Below are 17,870 nucleotides of genomic sequence, written 5' to 3' on the forward strand. Positions count from 1 at the left end.
CAACACCCTAGTAGCTGGGATTAGCATTTTGATTCTGCTTAGGGAAATCAACGAGGGATGCTGTGACATTGTCATATAATAATTAAATATTTTTACTACAGATAAAAAAAAAAAAAAGTGTTATTATTTTATTATTAATGGATATTGTTATGTAATTAAATTGTGTACTAAAAGTTCTCTCTATCATTTTTTTTTTATAGATAATTTCATAATTTTATAATATGGATTATTGTAAGTGTAAATTTTCAGGCACCATTATAAATTTATATGATAAAAGAAAATATTATCTTTATTTTTAGAGAGATTATTATCTTTTTTTTTAGAGTTTGGATAATGAGATGTGTTTTATCAAATAAATTGAAAAAAATCAATTGAGGATATCTGTTTATGTTTATCTCTCATTTATTGATGTGATACATTTTAACTGACTTCATATATTAAACCGTTATATAAATAATCAGTTAAAATTAAGCATTAAATATTTTAATCGACGATAAATTTTAAAATAAAAAATAACAATTTTCTTTGTTACTATTTACATTAAAAAAATAAATATAAATATTTTTTTTGGAAAAAAGAAAAAGAAAACTCTGAATTCCAAAACCCACCATAAAATACCAAAATAAAACCAATTCTCTCTCTCTCTCTCTCTCTCTCTCTGGTTTATGATTTCTCCGCCAATGTAACCACAATTGGAACATTCATGGCCTTGCCTTGATCTCTTTCTCACGTTTCACTTCTCAAGTACTCTCTTTTCTCTTCGGAAATGGACGAAGAACTGCTAAAAAGGAACACCGACTGCGTGTACTTCCTGGCCTCACCTCTCACCTGTAAGAAGGTCCGGGAAAGCAATGCCGCCGTTTCCTTTGTTTCTATGAATCTTCTTGCTCATCTGATTTTTTTCCTGTGTTTTTTCTTTTGCAATTTTAAGCTGCTTGTTTTGTTTGTTTTTGCTATTTGTTGCATTCGACCTACATTCGAAGAGTCGTGCGCTATGTAAAGTTTCTTGAAAAACGAAGGATGCCTTAGGGTTTTGTGATTTTGCATGAATCAATTTGCTCTTAGTTTTCATGTTATTTTACTTGGAGATAATCTGGCATTTCTATAAATTTTTAAGCTTCTGTACTGGTTGGTATTTCGAGACATTACGAATTTAGTTTTTCAGGCATTCTGCTTTTTTGGTTTATGTGATTTTGGAAATATAAATGTCTCAGTTTTATTTAGTTGGTTTTTCCATGACGATTGCAATGTAAACATCCAAGTTTTCCAATGCGCGAGAGGTATATATTTGAAACAATATAGCTAATGATCATTATTTCTTGGTATTTGGGACATTTCACCAGTTAATTTGTAGAAATTATTTTGTTTGTCTAGAAATGGGTTCTACTTCTAGTCTTCAGATGGTAAGGGTCTAGTTTTAGGGGTTTATGATTCAGGTTTTCTCCTTTTAGTTCATAATCTTTGTTTATGTTTCCTATTGATTTTTGTTTTCAAAATTTTATTTTTAATATCCTTTCCAGGGGATTGATTGTGAGTACCGCCACAGTGAGATTGCAAGGCTCAACCCAAGAGATTGCTGGTATTGGTTGTCTGGGAACTGTTTCAACTCTACCTGTGCTTTTAGACACCCTGTAAGCTGTGCTCCTTTATGATCTTTTTGTTTTGTTTTTTTGGACGGGGGGAGTTAAAACATTCAGCATAAAATCTGACTATGAACCTTGGTTTATTTCCTAAGATTATTTGCACATTCAAAGACCACAACCTGGGTATTGGCTGTGCATTCTTTTCCGTCTATTTTGATTCCTTGTGTGTTGTAGACGGGTTTGCTTTGTCATGGGGTTGCACAAATTATGTTCACGTTAACCCTATTTGACCTTTTACTTTTACCGATAAAAGAAAATTATGTTGGATGATATACCTCTTAGATAAGGCAGTTGCACCTTGTGAGTTATATATCTAGATGATATGATAAATATTTATCATTTCAATGAATCCTTAAAAAACATGTGCTCCCGCATTTAGTTTCCTGCATGACAGATTCATGGGTTCCATTCAAAGGGTCAAGCCTTTTCATTTCAGCATGTTTCTGTTTTTACTTTTCATATTTTTAGTAAAAAAGAACATTTGTACGAGAGAAAGTTCACAATAATTAAGTAGAAAGGTATTCTTTTTACTAATTCGAGGTGCCTTTTTAATTGACTTATTACTCTGTCAGACTCTTTGTGTTTTTCATGTGGGGGAATTAGAAGTTCATTTGGTGTCGTTGGATTTGGGGGGCTAATAATGAGATTTTGATGAGTTTGGGCGGTGATATTCCTGAACCCTCACGTAATAGAGACTGCTAAGGTGGTTTCTTGTTGATTTGTTTAAATTGGAAGGTTGCTAGCTTGGAAATTGGTGGGACAAACACTTTGAAGAATTTGCATGTGCAGTTGGTATCCTTGTTACAAGGTCTTAGTTCCAGTGATATGCCATCACAATTGTTGCACCAAAGGAGAATCTAAAAGGATTATTGGAAAAAGTGTAGTGCCCCACTTTCAAATCTTTAACATTCAAGATATCTATTTGCTGGGTTCTTGCCAGAAGGATGAAAGGGGGTTCTGGCATGATTAGCTTCTTCTAGTAAAAAATTCCTTTGCAAGTGGAAGGAAATTGATTGACAAACTCTAATTGCAAATAAATACCTTCTCCTCAAAATTAGCAGTTGCAATCTTGTAAACTTAAAATCTTGAACAAGTGTTTTGTCATTGTCAGTTCAAATGTCCTGATGGGTTCCAAGAGTTTGAGATTTCCTTGTGCTTCTCTTCAATCTCTTGTGTTTTCTCATGTCTAGGTGCTAATGAACAATCTGGAATTCCCAGGGCTACAATTGGAGTACCATAAATAACTTCTTTTTTTTTTAAACTGATGCACGCAGTAAAATGATCCAGATGTGCTAGTGGTTGCTATCTTCTAGCGCATATTTCACAATTGTGGCATCACCTCGTATTGGGGCTTTTCTTTTGCCCATGTTTTGCTTTCCTTATGTTTTTTTAGGAATTATGTATTAGTGGATTCCTGTCTTTTTTATTCTCATCGTCCCTTGGTTATTTGGTAATGTTATTTGAGCTAAACTCCATTATTTTCATAGCCATTGGATGGGCATGCTGGAGTGCCATCTGAGTCGGCAGAGTGTTCCACACCTGTGAACAAGACCAGTGTTCCATGTTACTTTTACTTCAACGGGTTCTGTAATAAAGGTGACAGATGCTCTTTTATGCATAGTTCTGACGGCAATGCACCTGCTGAGAAATCTATAAAGCCTGCCTCTGTGGGCACTGATGCACCTTTGTTGGAAAACAAGACATCTGCTGGATGTGAGACAGGTTCAGCACTGGTAGAAACTTGTTTGAATTCATCTAAAAGCGCTGCTAAAGTAGCAACCAATTTGAATTGTCTGCCCAAGGAAGAACTTCAGCACCTAGTACCTAAGAATGCTTTCCAGCGAAGTGCCTCTCCGCAAATTGCTGTTTGTGAGTGTGATGAAGCTGCTATGATTAGGTTGGAGTCCTTGCTTCCCATGGAAGGTTTTACCCATGGCAGATCTCCTCTATGCACAGATCAGAGTTCAGAGGAACAAGTGGAAGGCTATATTGAGCCAGAGGAGCGATGGGAATCATCCCCTGGCTTTGACGTTCTTGTGGGTGATAGATCAGATAACATGTATGAGGACGATCCAGAGTTCTTGCTAGACATGGACAGGGAACACAGAGAGCTGAATAGCCATTCCTCGGTATATGATTATGAAAATACAGTGGAGTATGATCCCATGTACCCTGCTGCAGAAATTCTATATGAACGTGATGTATACAATAGTTTTGATCATCTGGATGATGAACATCTTTTCTCTAATGTCAATAGAGTTCTTGGTCATTCAAGAGACACGATGTTGGATTCTATATTGTCCCAGAAAAGGAAACTCATGCCAATGGAACTTGCAGTTGGTGAATGTAATGGCATGGATCTTCGAAACCATCTGAGAAGACGCAGGATGATTAATGATCATCGAAGTACTGGCTCATCAAGAAGACCTCTCTCATCTCATCTTATTGGTCGCAGCCAGGAAAGGCCTCGAAGGCATGGAATGGGTCCAAGGCTTCATGGAAGATTGGCATCGGTGGTGGGAAAGAATGGTAATGAATCAATAGGTGAGAATAGAGCTTTTTTAAATGGTGCCAAACCACGTGGCTTGCTGAGGCACTCACAGCAAGATAGGTCAATGAAGCATTTCAGGAAAGAAAGGCTTGCCAAACGGCAGTTCTCGAGTGAAGTTTCAAGGAAATCAAGTACAAGAGAGAGATGGGCTCAGGAATCTTCAACTTTTACGGGACCCAAGACCCTTGCCCAGATTAAAGACGAGAAAAAATATGCTGAAGAAAATGAGGATTGCGTTTGGAAAGTTGGGCATGCAAGAACTACATCGGCTGACTTCCAGGGTCCCAAACCCTTGAGTGAAATCCTCAAGAACAAAAGGAAGCTGGATTCTGTCACTGAATGTGATACGAGTGGCAGCTAGGAAACAACCCATTGAGGGTGAGAGGAATATAATAAGTAGTAATTTACAAGGGAATCATGATCATTTAGTTCTAACTAGTGATGTTACAGATCAAGATTATGAACGAAAATTGTCCCGAGAAGGAAACCTCTAGCATAATCCCGTGATCCTTGGAATGTCGAGGATTCTATCCACTGATAAAGATACTATTCTTTACAGTTTCATGATGAAGGTAACGAGGAGCTTACCTGCATTAGTTTTCAGACCTATAATTCAAGATCTCGTTTGTAGAGCCCCAAGTACTATTCCTAATCACTGAAAGCATAATATTGCTGGAGCAGGCTATTGGCTAGTTTCTGCGTTGTACACCTTTTACAAAAATCTTTGATTACTGTTATCAATCAGCTTGTCTCGATATCTTGCTTGTACAGAGTTGCTGAAGAATACTCGCATATTAACTGCTCTTGCTGTGTCCATTTTGTTGCTTAACAATGATGTTCCTTCTATCTTCGTAGTTTGACCTCTTTTACGGATTGACCCTCGTGGCTTACTTTTCTTTTGGTTTGCTTATATTTTGTGCTTTATGAGCACCTTCATCGGTTATTTGCGGTTGAATTTTCTTTCTGCAACTTCTGATCTTGTTGTGATATATCGACTCGACTCCGACCCCATATGTTTGCATCCGTCTATTTGAATTTTGGTTTGGCCATTGCCATTCTGTAATCTAAATTCAACCAGAGCATGAATTTTGGTTTGGCCATCGCAACTTCATCAGTTATTGCCATTCAACCAGTATGAATTTAGACGGCTCCGTTTAGATAATGAGATGCGATAAAATAATACGGTTTTAGATGAATTGAATAAAATATTATTATAATATTATTTTATAATATTATTATTATTTTAGAATTTGAAGAAGTTGAATTGTTTATTATATTTTATATAGAAATTTGGAAAAGTTGTAATGATGAGTTGAGAATGTTTCTATATCTAAACGGGGCCTAAATTCCAATGTTGAAGCTATTTCGTTTTCTTGTATTTTTTTTTCTTTTTTTGGCTAGACAATATGGTCTTACTACGAATACATATCATTTCTCAATTTTTAATAATGAGTTTTAATAATTTACTACGGATTGATTTTAATTAATGTAATTGAGAGATAGTAACGTAATTTGCAGCATTTTCTTATTGCAAAACCGACCTGCAAATTGTAAAATTTTAGATTACGTACAAGTCAACAAAGGAATATACCTTAAAAGTTTGGGGAAAGTTTTGAATTACGTAAATCTTAAAGGAGGATTCTCAAATTTGTCATTAACCTCATAGATTCCACCTAATGAGATCTTTCCTCTTATTCTTCATTTGTCATTTTTTCCTTCTCCCAGCGCCTATATCATTCTAGCATGAGAACGTCCACCACCATTTATATAGCTTCTTGTTGCGAACATATTCCCATCCAACAAACAACTCTCTAGGGCAAGGGTAGAGAGAGAGAGAGAGAGAGAGAGAGAGAGATGGCCGGGTTGCAAAGGTCTTCAACATCCTTTAGGAGACAAGGGTCCTCAGGCCTTGTATGGAATGACCAGTTCCTATCAGGGGATTTGAGAAAAACGAGGCATAACAATGATCAAGAAGATTTCAACAAAGAGAACGGCGTTGAATACAGAGACCTGAGGCCATCCCGCAGCGTAGGATCAATCGGCTTGATGGAGCGACGTGGCAGATTCACCGGAGGTACCGAGTGCCGGACGGTCAAGGTCCCACTACCAACCGTCGATCCTCCTTCTCCTAAGGTTGCTGGTTGCGGCCTCTGTGGCATATTTGGGAAGCCAACCATCGTCAACCAACCCAAATCAAATAACATGCGTAGGTCGAAGTAGTGACTTTGTGTCATATGTGATTGCATGCATTTTCCTAGTTTTCTTTTTAATTTCATACACTTCTCTCTTCTTCTTTTTCCTTTTCTTTTTATGGTCTTTTTGGCGCGCTTTGCCATATTGTCATGTTGATGTGTATAGTACGTACCATTTCATGAATTACATCAATATAAACAACAAATTAAACTTAACTAGGCATAAGAATCAATCAGCACAAACCAAACTTGTACGTATGGGGATTTTTTTTATATATATTTTCCTTAAGATTTTGATGGAAAGTTTTGCTCTTTGGGGTTTCTTTGTTCATCCAAGCGAAGGAGTACTGGCCGTAAACGAAACGGAATTTTACTCGTTCTCCATGAACTGATCATCAATGAGCAAACCAATTATGAACAGCCCCATGGAGTTGGAGACCTCTAATTAATAACCCTTGGGAATATTCAACAGCAAATCCTAATTTTCTTTACATCTCCTAATTTTCATCCTTTGTCTCTATCTCTTCCTCTCATGGTACGTACGTATATGATCAGGTCGATGAATCCAAAGATCGACTCATGTTAATTACGTAGCTTTGGCTTTCAAATAAAAACTATGAAAATCTAAATTGAAACAACTTGAGTACTTGTCATGTTGCGATGTATTAACAAGTCATGTTTACGTTTGTCCTAATTTTAATATGTTCTTTTAGTTTTATCGTTTATCAATGACAAGATCGAAGAATATGATCAGATGCTGCCCTTGATCTCCTAGCTAGATACGAGAATATATAATGACCTAGTAGAGCAAGCTGGCTGCTAAGAAATTCTTTAGACAAAATATTCAAATATTAGTCTAATTAAGTCATTATCTGAGGCCATCATGCGCGCTGATCTTGTTTTTTGGCTTTTGGTGTCTGCCTTTGTGTAAGAGCACCATCAATCTATGTCACAATACAGGATATAATATATATATATATATATATATATATATATATATATATACACACACACACATTAAACGTATATACCAAATGCTTTTAATGCTGATTAATTGGGTGGAAATTAAATAGTAAAATACAGCAATTCCAATAATTAGTTTAACCAAATCAAATTTATAAAAATAGTTATTCTTTTTTGCACTCAGGATATTATTATATATATTTATTTAGCTTTAATCCAGTTTCAATATATAGTACCGTTGGATTATCTTGTGTGTGAGAGATATTCGAGTATATTACGACAGTTCATTAATTTCAATAATCTTTTGGTTGGGAAATTTCATTCTAATTGTTCCTGCCAGTGGATATATATAGGTTTTGCGGTGGCATGGGATCGGTTAATTAATATTGATCACATGATCATCTTGTACATGCATGCATGTGATTGTACGTACGTACCACCTGTTGCGTGCATGACTTGCTGCATGCATCGATCATTTCAACAATTTAATTCATTCCCTAATTTATAACTAGTTGAAGTCAATTAATTAGCTGCATGCACTGATCTGCTGGTGGCCGCCGGTGTTGTCCCTTTCATTTTAGATCAGTTTGATTTTGTTTTTCTTTCTTGCAGCTTTCTTGTTAATTTCATGTTTAGGGTAATTAGGAGTAGTCATATATAGTTAATTTCTTGTTAATTTCCCAATTACCAGGTGATCACTAACTCAGGCACGCAACATATAAATAATATATTGCTGAAAGTTATTCTTTTATTTTCTATTTCTTGACAAGTCTGAATTAATATATGCATTTGGGAACACAGATTGAAACTTTTTTTGCAAACTAGTTACGTGAATTACGTACGTACGTTGCAGTACAATATTTAAAGAGCAGTACGTAATAGTATAGCTATAAAGTGATTTCATAAAAATAAGCTAGCAAAATTATGTGAATTTATTTGATACGTTAGATTTGATATGATACGTCAAATTGTAAAGTTACTTTTATATCTATTTATGGCTAATGCAACATTTCTCATATTTAAATATCTGTGCATGCATGCATGCATGTTCAGACATCTAATTAATTTATAAATACAAGTACATGAGCGTCAAATTGATCGAAGTAATTAGAAACTGGTAAAAATATATCACAATATATATATAGCAGAATTATTAGGGTATGATAAAACAAGCGGCTATGTCGATCCTACATATATATATGAATTCAATCCAAATTAGCTGCTTTCTGGATCTTCGTTTTAAATAATAAAATGTAAAGTTTTTCAAGTGAAAAATAAAGGAAGCAGCCGGTGGAGTGGGTCACGAAGGAGCCGAAACTTGAGCCCACGATGCAATGCCAGGCCGGACCATAAACTTTATCGAACTCCTGTGTGCGCATTAATAAAAGGTAAATTATATATGTCAACAAAGATCAGACCAGCTCACATGATTATCCAACAGTGTCTTAAAGCATTATCTTTTGAAAGAATTACGAGAACAACCATTTAGATTCTATAAAAAAAAAAAAGAGAAATTCTTTAACTTTTTGCAAAAGAAAAATGGGTATATAGAAGGAGGATTCTCGATCCTAATAAAAAAAAAATTAAGGGTATGGATCAGATCTTCTGTAAGTGTAAAGGTCATGTACTGTTCTACACAGTAAAATGGTTGGAATTTTGTCATGAATTTCGGGCGGCTTGAGCTCAGAGTGTGGGAGTTAAGTATGTATGTCATGTGTGTATCCATTAATGCGTATGATCACTAAGCCTGTACTAATGACTTTATTAATGTTGCCAATATATATATATATATATATTTGGTTAGTAATTCTCTTATAAATCCTAGTAGTAGTAGTGCAGTACTATACATGCGGTACTTAGATTAATGGCCGTTTTGGATTTAAAGATGAGATAAGATGAGATGAGATCGACGGTTTTAGATGAAAGTTGAAAAAAATATTGTTATAATATCTTTTTTTTAATATTATTATTGTTTTGAAATTTGAAAAAGTTGAATTAAAAATTAAAAAGGTTGAATTGTTTATTATTATATTTTGTGTAAAAATTTTAAAAAAAATTGTAATGATGAGAATGAGATGAAATACAAACAGGCCTAAGAATATATGAAACTTCAAACATTAGTAGTTTAATACATGATTAGCTGAATGATTAGTGAGTACATATATAGGTTATTTAATTTCTTTATCATTCACATGGGATGTCGGATCCTTGCTCCAATACAACAATATCTAGCGATCTAGACAACCTAGCTAGATGGGGGTTGTTTGGTCTAGATTAAATGATCCAGAATTAAGAATTCTTTGATGGATTGGAAATGTTGACACTTGATAAGTGGGTCCCACCTAGCTAGAAAGGAAGAGATCCATCCCCCTGCAACTGCATGTTCAATATCTTTCCATAATCATTGAGGGAAAATTGTCTTTAATTTTTTTGGGTTCCTCTTTAAATGTGAAACATCGATCCAAGAAGGAAAATTCCAAAAAGAAACTCCAAGAAAATAACTTGTCACAAGACACCTTTCTTTTTGGGCTTGACATGATTGAGGCTTATTCTACTCACACTTTCGAAAAGATACATAACAATGAAACTTTAGAGCTGGCTTAATTTCGTTGGCTGATCAGAGCAAATTCTAGCTATATATATATACTGAATCATGTTAATGTTGCATGAGAAATGGATTTCTGCAGAAAATTCTTTTACAGAGAAACTAATGCTGATGGAATGAAATCTCTGAAACATACCTTTTTCATGTTAAAGGCCATGTGCTTAGAGCTAAACTTCTCCAAGCTATCATAAGTACGCCTAGCACACTTGAAGGCATGCACTTGCATGAATTCAGGCATGTCAGTGACCAAAACCTTCACTTGAAGAAATGCTGCAACAGATGCCAAATTCGTTTCAATATGGGAAACGGATTTCCTTGCCTCAACCACTTCTCCCCTAAGCATTCCTCCTCCCTCCATCACCCTCTGGCCACCTTGCTCAATTCCCTTGCTTGCTTTCGATTTCCTTAGCAACCAACTACGCTGGATGGACTTTTTATCCACCATGGCCGGATCGGGCACCGGCATCAACTGGTTTCCAGCGGCAGACTTATAAATGGACATGATGAATCCTTTCTTTTTCTTCTCATGGGCAGCCATTGCTTTTATCATGAGGCTCTTAGAAATGGGTACTGTATAGTTTCCATTAGTGAAGGTGCAAAATATATAGATATTAATGTTGGAAGGAGAGAGTAGTGCTTGGAATCATGAGCACAAGCAAGACCCCATTAAATTAATGGTGATTAGGAAGATGCCATGGGAAACATAAATTAACGCAGCAAACCATGTGTGATAGCCAGTAGTCGTGGATAATAGAAGCTGGTCTTTGCTAGGGATCATCAGAGATAGGATATATTTATGTAGCTTGCTTCATATTAAATGGTATTTTCTTGTCGTTGGTGATCATCACAGATTATTAGTGTGTGGAGCACTTTTGTCTGCAATGGTTTGTTTCTGGACAGCCAGCACACATGCATGCATGGCCCCAAACCCGCCACCGTCTATTTTGTTTGGGGTATCGAACAAAAGTGTCCTTGTCATTTTTATACGGAAAAATCTATATAATCTCTTACTCACAACTTCCACAAACCACATTTTTTTAATTTTTTGTATTTTTTTCTTTTATCAAATATTTAATATATGAATAATGAATAGAAGAATTGAATTAGTTTTAAAAAAATAAACTCAAAAAAAATTTAAAAAAATATTAAAATTAAATAAAAATATTGTGTATGAAGGTTGGGAAGTTGTGTAGCATTGCTCTATACTCCTTGTGAGTCAACAGTATAAACAAAGAGAATTTCTATATATATTAGGAGAAAACGCCTTACCAACCAATAATTTTGTGATATTTAAACTTACACATGAATTGTGATGGTGGTTGTGTTAGTTCAGAAGACGTCGTGATTCGTGAGATGAGATGAAAATTAAAAATTAAATAAAATATTATTAAAATATTATTTTTATTTTAGAATTTGAAAAAGTTGAATTATTTATTGTATTTTCTGTGAGAGTTTAAGAAAATTATAATGATTAGATGAGATGAGATAAAATGAAATGATTTATGAAAACAAGATTAGAATTTATAATTACTTGAAGAGATTCAAACAAGTCCTTGATTTGATCGCGCGTGAGATATCAATAATTGATGTACAGCCAAGATATAATTTCAGACTCACCGTTGTAAATGAAAGAGGGATTAATTCAGCTTTTAATTACCCTATACTCAACCATGCAGCTGATGATCATGATCAACACTATACATACATATTTATATACAAAATCTTTCAACATTATAGAAATTAGTAGAAAATGTTTAGCCACCTTAAAGCTAGCTAGCTTGGTTCAACATGATCATGTGGATGCAGTCTTTCACAAGAATTGGAAAGAGTAAAGCGAGTTTTTGTTGCAGCAGTGACACAAATTATATTATTATAATAATATCATGTTAAAGATGAGTCAAAAGTAGGAGTGCATGCCCTCAAATGATGAAAGCAGGCCAGGGACCGTGTCCTCCTGAAATTTGTCTCAAGTTCGTGCAAGGCAGAAGTTTTGGGACCCTTGCCTTGCCGTGCCTCTCTCACTTTGATACCTCTATTTGATCGCTTGTCAAAATCTCTTTTTTTTTTTTTATTTAATGATTAAAGAAATGATTTTAAATATATTGCTATATTTTTTTTATTTTTTAAAAATATTTAAATGTATTAAAAAATATGAAAAAAAAAAAGAAAAAAAAAACCATTGGGCGGTATGCCCAGCGGTAAAAGTGGGGTGGTATAGTAACTCCACTCTATCGACAATCAATCCTAAAACATTCCTAGCTAGCTTGGAGTATTTACCTATGGCTATATATAGTGACATGAATTGTGCTTATAAAGCTTTTTTAGACCGAATTTGTCAGTTTACTACATATAAGTTCATGATAACCTTATCAAATTAAGATACATGAGTGAGTTAGATCAATTTCCAAAATAAAATGTGACCAAAATTGTGGGGCATGCATGCAGGGGCTGGCATGTTTGTCAGATCAGTCATGCAGTGCCTTATCCTTGGAATTAATAATCAAGCTGTAATGTCCCTTTAATTCCTGTGGTATCCGGGCTTCGGAGCTTTCAGTGGCTCACCCCATTTTTAGGGTTTTGTGGGCTAAAAGCTCAGCAATTGACCGTTCAATATCGTGACATTCAATCGTTGTTTATTGAAGCAATTAAGAAGCCCTAGCTGCCCATTAGGTCGTGGTAGTTAGTTGGTGTTCATTTTTTTATATATGAGTAATGTTAGATACAATTATAAATTGAATAAGTATCATATATTTTTTTTGAAAAAGATGACTATTTGGATAGTAAGTTATATGAGATGAGATGAGTTGGGATGAAAGTTGAAAGTTAAATAAAATTTTATTTTTTAATATGATTATTATTTTAAGATTTAAAAAAATTAAATTATTTATTATATTTTGTATGAAAATTTAAGAAAGTTGTAATGATTAGATGAGATGAGATGAAACACTTTTATTATCCAAATCGTAAAGAGTGAGTATTATTAAAAACTTATTTTTTTATGTGAATCTCGTATTTACTTTTTTTTTTTTAAATAAGTGTGCGACGCATGCACATGACTCTACGACTACAAATATTATTTTTTTATCAATTATTTGACTTCTTTTTTTTATGACTATTCTAAATTCTAGAGGTGTGCACGCACATGACTCCTTTTTTGTTTGGTTTTGAGTTTGGAAATTTAAAAAAGTATATATTTTTAACAATAGAAAAGTTTTTTTAACTGATATATTTGGTAAATCTTTTAAAAAAAAACTCAAGTGCCTAAGGAAACAAGCTAAAAATCGAAATAGGATGAAATGGTGGGCTTAGAAGTTAGAACCGCACGTCCGCTACAGAAAACTAGATAGGATGAAAGAAACGGAAGATGGGCCGTCGATTTTGATGAATTGTAGTGAGATTTATGTTTGGAATTTAAAATCTTTTCAATTTATCATTATAATTTTTTTAAAATTTAATATAAAATATAATAAATAATTTAATTTTTTCAAATCTTAAAATAATAATAATATTAAAAAATAATATTCTAATAATATTTTATCATCTCAACTCAATTCATTTTTTTTATTTTATTACGACGGTTCAAAGTTATTCCAAGCATCTAAAAGTACTTTTGAGATAGTTTTTTTTTTTTTTTTTTCAGAAGAATGGCAAAAATTTCAATTTTATTGATAATTGTCATTGGTGACAGGTTTTATTTTTCACGTTTAATTTGATACTCTAATTAAACCTGAGAACTATATTTGAGATTTTTTCTTTGAATTTAGACACGTCTTTTGCTAATTTTTCTGCCAAGTGCTTTAATTTGAGGATAGAAAAACATGAATACTTTAAAAATCATATTTTTCCTTTTTTTAAGAAAAAAAATATTAAATACTCAATAAATCTAAAAAAAAAAAAAAAACATATCTAATGGTGTCCACGATTCCACGTACGCGTACCCATGGGTACGGTGTCCACGTCATGATAAGTAATGAATTAGAGGAGGTCGGGCAAGGGCACCTAATGCATGCGCCATGCAGTGGTGGCCATGTCATGATAAGGGATGGATAAGTGCTCATTTGAATTGCAAGATTCTCTCATTTTATTGATCTCATCTTAAGATTATAAATAAACATTACAAATACAAACATCTTTAAATTTTTAATTTTTAATTTTTTTATCTAATTATTATCTAATTATTATAAATTTCTCAAAATTTTAAATAAAATATAAAAAATAATTCAACTTTTTTAAATTTTAAAACAAATATAATATTAAAAATTATGTTCTAATAATATTTTAACTTTAAAATTTTTTTTTCAACTCTTTTTTTTCCTTTCTCAAAATCTCATAAAACACTTTAACTCAAACTATTTCACTATTATTTACATATCATCTCATCTCATTAGATTATCCAAATAAGACCTAAGAGCCGGCTAAGGTAGAATAAGTTTTATTTTATTTTATTTATTCCTTGAAAATGGTTGTAAAATGATGCCTTTCTATTTTAAAAAATTAATCTTAACTTTAATTTGCTTGTATATGGTGCTGCATTAAGAGGAATGTTTTAGTCACAAAAATAATGTAATTTGATTTATATAGGATGCATTAGATTGTAGAACTATTTTTATTATAACATAGATCCGATACATCATATAAAGTCATGTCAATTTATGAATTTACTTTTGTAAGATTTCTTTATAAATGTAACACTTCTCAGTAATTAAAGAGTCAAATTTTATTGTAAAATAGATATAATGCATCATATAAAACTATGTCAATTTATGAGTTTATTTTTGTGAGATGTCTTTATGACTGTAGCATTTCTACGTTAAAGAGTCAAGAAAATTTTCTTCTTATTATAAAACTAAAGAAAAGTAGCAAGAGAATTGAAAAATCACAATATGTAAAATTAATTCTTTAGGAATTAAATATTATTTCTCTCAACTTTATTGTTGTGTGCTACCACAAATGCTCCTCAAGACATCCTTTTATAGGCATAAGAAGATACATAATATTAAATGAATACATGAACTTAGGAAATGACAATACATGAATCAAAGAGATATATAAATGAACATGAGAAATAAGAATACATGATGAATATTCAAGAATTCTAATGATCATCCATCAAATACATAGAATGTATTTTACTACATTCATGTATTTACAACACTTCTCTAAAAATGCCGAAGTATATATATACAATTATATATAAACACGGTATTTTTTATTATTTAAGTAAATTTCAGTATGAATAACATGGTACAAAAAAATGCTACTGTCTATAAAATAACATCTTTTTATTCACTATGACATGTATATATACAGGAATAAGACAAATGCTCGATCTTTAGGAATTTGCTTCACGCAAAGGGAGGTCGATAATTCCACTTCCTTTAGTACTGATCATGACAATTGCTGTTGCTGTAGTACTGTCATTTGCAGTAGTACCGCTTGTGCAGTTGTGCTTGAATTTGCAGCTGCTGTTGCTTCTGGACATGATTTAGTGCAATTGAGAAGTGAGCATGATCGGACGATGCGGGTCATGTCATGCTGATCGGCAAGAGGAATAACTGGTAGATTGTCGCAGTTGCAAATTTCAATCATGGAGCCATCGGGGTCGTGGAAGAAAAGCTGATCCACGTAAATGCCACCCTCCTCTACCCTACTCTTTATGTACTCTATCTTCATCTTCTTCAACATTTTCTCCACCGTTGCCATGCTCTCACACTGCATGCATGCATGCATGCCCAACAGATTAATTTTATTTGCTCCTTTAATTAGTCCTTTTGCCAAATAGAAACACAGAGATATATATATATATATATATATAGAGAGAGAGAGAGAGAGAGAGAGAGAGAGAGAGAGAGATACCTGGAAAGAAATGTGGTTGTCCTTGGGATTGATATGGCTAATCTTGGGCATGTTATCAGGGTCTCCAGATTGGATGAGGTGTATGCCAACACCATGATTGAATAGCCTGTCGATCATCAGAATCAAAACCACAAAGAAAAGATTTTAGTTAGTTATATCCCGCGATATCATTTCTAAACATATATAGAAAACAAAATGCTTTCAAGAAAGTTGAATTAAATTTTGCAGCAGATATATATATATATATGCATGCAGCATCCAAAATCTTGGTCAATATTTCATTTCATATATATATAGGGGATCGAGATCAAAGCATTTCAACAAGTTTCCATCAAAGCATTCCCCATAAATTCTTTATGTTCTCAAAAATTTTCTGAGACGAAGCTAGCTTATTACATCATGCATGCACATTCAAATTAATCATCAACAATATATATATATATATATGATATTTAAACTGAGATTACTATATATACCATGCACCATCGAAGTCAAAGGAGCCTGGCCTTCTTATAGGAAAGAAACCGAGAACATTCTGGTAGAAGTCACAAGATTTCTCCAATGATCTGCACGCAAGGGAGATGTGATTCAAGGACTTCAGGCGCAGGGGATTTCCGGCCATTTCCCTTAATCTTTCTCTGCAGTCCAAACAAGCGCTCCACCAATTCTCCAACACTAAACTCAGGAATATACAGTAAATTGATTGCCCGAGGTTGATTATCCAGAAGATCAAGAATAATCGAGGATTATGAAACAAAAAAAAAATAAAAATGGGGTTGAAGATCTAGCTACAAATGCGGGTACGTATCAACGGAGATCTAGAAGTTTAGGGTGAATATTGCAGTGATTTTGCACGGCTCTGATTTGTTCCAATATATAGAAAACTGACAGAGAGAGAGAGATTGGACGTCTCTTAAGAGATTCGGGACATTTCCTAAAGCAGGTTTCAGATGGCGATGCCTGTATATTACACGTAGATTCACGTGGATTACACGTAGACGAATTCTGTCAAGATTGGCTCCATATCTATCCATGCTCTGACACGTAATGTTCCGCGTTCTCTTTTTTCTGCCATTTGCAAAGATTTTGTTGGGTTCTGCCTTCTGGCCTACGTACCCGGCCATCATGTTGAAAACCCATCTGAAACCGGCTTTTTCTTTGCGGCCAGATCTTGGGTACGTATGCCAAATTTAAGGCAAGATTGCGTGTTATTCAGCCTTAAATATAGATTGTTATTTCTCATAAAAAACAATTTTGTTCAATAAATGTATATACCTACATGACCATATATGCATGCATGTCTCCTGCTGGCTGTTTCATTTTTTCATTTTTCTTTTCTTTTTCCTTTTTTAGCAAATTATAATGTAAGCTGCAGATTCATGTGAATCTCCTTAAGGGCTTTCAATCTAATTGACAGCTTCCTCAGCTTTTTACAACACATTACAAAATTACTATATTTTAAAATAATAAAAATAATTTATAAAAGTAACATCACTTTATAAAATATTCTCATTTTAAAATAAGTATTATGAAATCATGTGTTGTGTACGTGTATATATATCATTACCCAACATATAATAAAATCATATCAATTTATAAATTTATTTTTATAAAATTTTTTATAACGATGGTAATTCTCTTATACTTTATATGCATCGTTGTAAAAATTAGTCTACGCATTGCCATGCAATCGCTTGTAATGCATTTCTAAGGTTTTCGATCAAAGCTTTTCTTCACGAGGCTACGTCCAACTTCTTGTTTCCACTAAGGTTTGAGTTGGCAAGGTGGACTTGGATTAAAAGATCATGTTGCTTGACATTTGCATGCTTTCCCTAACTCTAGAAGCAATACCACGAGATCTTCCTAAAATGTACAGCTAGCTAGCTAGCTAGCTAGCCTATATATGTGTGTGTCCTACTCATCAATCTAATCTATAGTATGGCATATATATCTATATATTATATATATATATATATAAATATATATATATATATATATATAGCTCCCTGTTGACCAACAGATTGACATATAATTGGTAGAAGATAATATTTATTATTTAA

The 17,870-nt window shown here is 33.5% G+C and overlaps 4 protein-coding genes and 1 long non-coding RNA gene across 5 annotated transcripts; 3 read left to right on the plus strand and 2 right to left on the minus strand.

Annotated features, from left to right (window-relative positions):
- Positions 1-602: 602 nt before the first annotated feature.
- Positions 603-4,580, plus strand: LOC121250407 (zinc finger CCCH domain-containing protein 32-like). The gene is made up of 3 exons (XM_041149535.1): positions 603-838; positions 1,521-1,631; positions 3,131-4,580. Exons 1-3 carry the CDS (start codon positions 767-769, stop codon positions 4,553-4,555), a joined length of 1,608 nt encoding a protein of 535 aa, XP_041005469.1. The 5' UTR covers positions 603-766; the 3' UTR covers positions 4,556-4,580.
- A 1,468-nt stretch (positions 4,581-6,048) lies between these two features.
- Positions 6,049-6,414, plus strand: LOC121249504 (uncharacterized protein At1g15400). Its single transcript, XM_041148204.1, has one exon. The coding sequence runs from the start codon at positions 6,049-6,051 to the stop codon at positions 6,412-6,414; it is 366 nt and encodes a 121-aa protein (XP_041004138.1).
- Positions 6,415-6,914: 500 nt separating this feature from the next.
- Positions 6,915-15,305, plus strand: LOC121249965. The gene is made up of 4 exons (XR_005937675.1): positions 6,915-6,925; positions 13,161-13,164; positions 15,076-15,078; positions 15,176-15,305. It is a non-coding gene; the product is annotated as an uncharacterized LOC121249965 (long non-coding RNA).
- On the minus strand, positions 8,411-10,734 carry LOC121249963. The gene is made up of 2 exons (XM_041148848.1): positions 10,091-10,734; positions 8,411-8,716 (listed from the first exon to the last, which is right to left on the minus strand). The coding sequence occupies exons 1-2, from the start codon at positions 10,502-10,504 to the stop codon at positions 8,555-8,557; spliced, it is 576 nt and encodes a 191-aa protein (XP_041004782.1). The 5' UTR covers positions 10,505-10,734; the 3' UTR covers positions 8,411-8,554.
- Positions 15,222-16,741, minus strand: LOC121249961 (metallothiol transferase FosB-like). Its single transcript, XM_041148847.1, has 3 exons — positions 16,287-16,741; positions 15,811-15,916; positions 15,222-15,666 (listed from the first exon to the last, which is right to left on the minus strand). The coding sequence occupies exons 1-3, from the start codon at positions 16,430-16,432 to the stop codon at positions 15,343-15,345; spliced, it is 576 nt and encodes a 191-aa protein (XP_041004781.1). The 5' UTR covers positions 16,433-16,741; the 3' UTR covers positions 15,222-15,342.
- Between the last annotated feature and the right edge of the window lie 1,129 nt (positions 16,742-17,870).

This window comes from Juglans microcarpa x Juglans regia, chromosome 2D, assembly GCF_004785595.1.
Source record: "Juglans microcarpa x Juglans regia isolate MS1-56 chromosome 2D, Jm3101_v1.0, whole genome shotgun sequence".
Taxonomy (NCBI): domain Eukaryota; kingdom Viridiplantae; phylum Streptophyta; class Magnoliopsida; order Fagales; family Juglandaceae; genus Juglans; species Juglans microcarpa x Juglans regia.